This window comes from Leptidea sinapis, chromosome 2 (assembly GCF_905404315.1).
Source record: "Leptidea sinapis chromosome 2, ilLepSina1.1, whole genome shotgun sequence".
NCBI lineage: Eukaryota > Metazoa > Arthropoda > Insecta > Lepidoptera > Pieridae > Leptidea > Leptidea sinapis.
Window position 1 is genome coordinate 27,055,434 of NC_066266.1, and position 4,869 is coordinate 27,060,302.

The window sequence follows — 4,869 nt, forward strand, 5'->3', positions numbered from 1 at the left end:
AGTCTTCCGGCTGATGATGATACAGACCTAAGTGTACATACCATGAATAGCACAATATACCTAATGAAAATGGGCCAGGGCAGAAATACAACTAGACAGATTGTATGAAATTATGTTCCAAGTAGAACCCAGAGAACTTAGTGGCATATAGGAGACACTAATCTGTGTCTTACACTCACTAATAGGTCATTAGTTGATGCTAGTTAAATTTAAACTTGAGATGTTAAATTTGATATAAAATAGGAAATTCGTAAAATCTTGATTATGATATCCTCTGAATCTGATAACATTTCAGATGGACGGCAAACAATTCATCAAACAGGAGTTGAAAGAGGAAATTGAAAATCCCGAACATTTACCAGGTAATTTTAGATACTTTTCCATATTTCTGCTAGCAGTGTTTCTACGTAATGCAACAAAGAAATTTTTTTATTATTTACTAGCTGACCCGACAGACGTTGTTCTGTGTATAATAAATAAAATAATGTTTTTTATGAATTTGTCAATAATATATCACAACATCAAAAATTACTTCATAAAATATGCACCCTGTTGTTATAATGAAATTGTTTCACAGCAGAACTGCCAAACCGTGCGTCATTAAATTCTCTCATAGAAATTATGTATCACATCACACCAAAGGAAAAACAAAATTTTTGTTGTTTTTATTTAATTCTGAGCATTTTAATATTTATTAACCTTTTAAACCTTCGCTGGACTTCCACGAATAATTCAAGACCAAAATTATCCGAATCGGTCCGGCCGTTTTCGAGTTTTAGCGAGACTAACGAACAGCAATTCATTTTTATATATACCTAGATTTGGAATGTTTGCTAATAAATGCAAATGATAGTGTGTCCTTATTTTGTTACTCACACTCCAATGATTTAAGATTTCACTTCAAAAATAATAGTTTAAAAAAATCTAATAATCTAATGCTTTTATAGAAATTCCCACTAAAAATTTGAAAATAAATCTTAAAAAATTTGAATTAAAAATAGTGTGAGAAAAAATTAAATTATTGTAAAAAAAAGCGCGGGGTGATTGGTTTCAATAGTTATAAAGTATTTTATGATCAGATATGAGTAGAAGGGTTATTTTAATAATATCTTGAAAAGCACCCCTACCTACGAAGTATTTTCTATTTTTTTGTGCGTCTTTCTATAAAAGTGTATTTTTTTAGATTTTTTAAACTATTATTTATTTTTCATTTTTAGTTTTTTTTGTTAAGTATATTGAATTGTCATCGGTCCTTAATAAGTATGCCAAATTTCGAGTTAATCCGACGTTTTGAACGGGGTCAAAAATCATGTTCAAAGATTCTGTTACATACTAACATGTATAATATGAAGCTAATAAAAAGCGTATTAAAATCAATGAGAAGAGATAAAGTATCTCTAACAACTTGCAATATTGCTATGGTATTTTATAACTATGGTAAAAATTTTGAAATGAGTTTAATGTATATGTTATTTTTTAATTAGTTTATAATTTTATTGTTTCTTACTTTAATAAAGATGTAACCATATAACAGACCTTTAACATTGATATAATTATCATTATCCTCGTATTTTTTTATTTATTTATTGTTCAAAATATACAAGAAACAAACTACTAAACAATTTAAGCCATCCTCATGAGACTTAAGTGTTTAGACTTGTGTTAAAGACTTGAAATTTGGTAGGAATATTCTTTTCACCGAGTAGAGGTCAGCTAAGAACGGATTTTCCAAAATTCCATCCGCAAGAGTTTTTTTTATTATGAACAGAACAACGTCTGTCGGGTCAGCTAGTATTAAATTTTTTTTTATTTAATTCTAATAATTCCAATTAGTTAAAGTCGAAATAATTTTTTTTTAGCAGAATAAACATTCGATATGGTAATTTCAATTAAATTGTATTTTCTGCATTCATAGATTAAGTTTAGTTTTACAAATTAATGTGTGAAAATATGAATTGAAAAAACTTAACGACGACGAGAACAAAAATGCACAACTTTAATTTTCATGTTTTCACTTCTGCCGGCACTCCCGGAGTGTACTCCAATATATTTTTTTTTGGAAGTGAGGACAAACGAGCGTACGGGTCATCTGATTTGAAGTTATCACCGCCGTCCACATTCTTCTCAGAGCAATTACTCGTACAAGAACGTTGCCTTTAAAAAAGTGTACACTCTTTTTTTTTTGAAGGTACCCATGTCGTATCGTACTGAACACACCGCACAAGGAAGCTCATTCTACAGCTTTGTAGTACGTGGAAGAAAGTTCCTGTAAAACCACATCCGTGTGGCGTTATCTAATGAATTATCAATTTGATAAGTTTACCAGTTGGCCTGGTGTCTCACAACAGTAAACCGACATTTGCAATGCGATAAAAAACGCATAGACTTCAGCATAGAAATGACAAAATAATTTTAGTCACACACACCTTTTTTGTCAACTTTCGATAAAGTTAAGTAAGTATCTGAAAATTTCAGAATTCATCAAACAGACAGAGAATTACAGTGACGATGACAACATGCGATATGAACCGTTCATTAAACAGGAGTGTAAAGATGAGATAGATGTGGAAGAGCATGAGTTACCAGGTAATAGTATGTTCAACACAATATATGATATAGTTGTTGATACAGCTGTTGTTGTATAATGATACAACTCCATCTTGCTACTTCTCCTACTCTGCCGTCAAAATAGGTCAAACAAGGTGAGGATGAGTCATAGCTCCAAGGGCATAGCAAGGGAGAAAGGCGCTGCCCCTCACCCCATAGAAAATTCAGGAATTAGAAAACCGTAAAGTAAAATTACGTAGGAGGTAATAACTAAATAGTAGGGGAAATTTATTAGATTGTTCTATGAATGGTTTAATATAGATTCGATTAACTATTATATTCTTGGTTTGTCTGCGTATTATATATTATTAATTATTAATTTTTTGCTTTACAGCTAATAGACTAGAAGGAAGTAATAAAATGAACGCAGAACTAATCAGTCCATGTAATAAGATACTGTTGAATTATTCTGGTGAATTGAATACACCTAACAAAATAGATCTAAATCAACAGTCTCATTCCAGTAATGTAAGTGATACATCAAAAGGGTCTGGCGAATTAAGCAGATGTAGTACAATACATCCAGATAATAAGTCTCCTTGCAGTGATATTAATGAAACCACATCCAATCTATCGGGAGGGTCAAATGTGCAACACACGAAACGAAAAACCTCAGATAATCCTAGTGATTTAAAGGGACATGAAAGAGTTAACACTGATGAAAATCCTCTTACATGTAATATTTGTGGTAAGAGTTTCAATTACTCTAGTCAGCTAGAGATGCATCAAATAATACATTTTGGTGACAAATCTTATTCTTGCAATGTATGTGGTAAGAGTTACAACCGCTCTGGCAATTTGAGAAGACATAATAGAGTACATTATGGTGAAACACCTTATTTATGCCATGTTTGCAGTATGAGTTTTAATCAATTTGTTGATTTGAAGACACATTATAATAAAACACATACCAGTGAGAAACGTTATCCGTGCAATGTTTGTTTTAAGAGTTTCAACCAATCCAGTGATTTGAAGAAACATAAAAGAATTCATACTGGTGAAAAACCTTATTCATGTAATATTTGCGGTAAGAGTTTTAATATTTCGGGTAATCTAAAGTCGCATTATAGAATTCATACAAGTAATAAACCTTATTCATGCAATTATTGCTTTAAGAGTTTTGATGAATATAGTCAGTTGAGGACGCATAATAGAAAACATACAGGTGAAAAACCTTTTTCTTGCAATGTTTGTGATAAGAGTTTCAATCAGTCTAGTGATTTGGAGAAACATAAAAGAGTTCATACCGGTGAAAAACCTTATTCATGTAAAATATGTGGTAAGAGTTTCCAACAGTGTGGTGGTTTGAAAAAACATAATTTAATTCATACCGGTGAAAATCGTATTCATGCATTGCATCACTCGTAAGCAAGTATGCTGAACGTCCGAAGGAAAAATGCAATAAGAAACGCAACAATTAGAAGCAAAACCAAACTGGTAAACGTGACGTACACTAAAAGGGAACATAAATACAGATGAACGGAGCCGGACAAAAATGTAGCAAGAAGATTAGAATATAGAAAAAAAATTGCGTGTGTACAAAGTACACATGTCAGAAGTGAAACCTGCATTTTGCATGAACCTCTAAACTGCCTGTCCTGGTACATGTTGCTAGGATGTCACATGATTTCAACCGCTATGAAAGACATTACTAACACCGCTACCATATTTATGTTCTCCTGGTGTCTATGTTATAAGTCGTGCGTATGACATAAGAATTTATTAAGGTATACCTACACGCGTCATACATAAAAATAAAATACTATGCATATTTCTGTTTCATTCTTTGCCGGCTTCATCCTTCACATTTTTGTATTTGTGTCTTTTACCTGTCGTTTTTTCAAAAAGAAAACCTGGAATATAATGCAAAAGATGGGAAGACAAAATAAAAGCGAATACTAGCAATAAATGGTCTAGAAAAGCCAGAGAGCGAATTGATTGGAAAAAGTAGTAAGAGGCCTTTTCCAAATTAGGACAAACATAATATCACGTAATTTATTTAGAACAATATATGTATTAAAGGCTTTATTATATTATATAATATTATATAGAGTAGCTCAGAAATATATGATAATAATTTCAGCGTATTAGATAATTTAAAGGCACATTATATAGGTATATACAAATGAAAAACTTTACTCAATATATATATGCTATGGTACTCTGATGATTGGAAAAGACATCAAATAATTAAATCTGATAATAATAATAATAACATTATGTTAATAGTAGCAACCAATCGGTTGGATGGACATAATTATT

At 31.3% G+C, this 4,869-nt stretch overlaps 1 protein-coding gene across 1 annotated transcript; it reads left to right on the forward strand.

Moving 5' to 3' along the window:
- Positions 1-2,570: 2,570 nt before the first annotated feature.
- Positions 2,571-4,378, forward strand: LOC126974120 (zinc finger protein 724-like). The gene has a single exon (XM_050821547.1). It carries the CDS (start codon positions 2,968-2,970, stop codon positions 3,973-3,975), a length of 1,008 nt encoding a protein of 335 aa, XP_050677504.1. The 5' UTR covers positions 2,571-2,967; the 3' UTR covers positions 3,976-4,378.
- Positions 4,379-4,869: the final 491 nt, after the last annotated feature.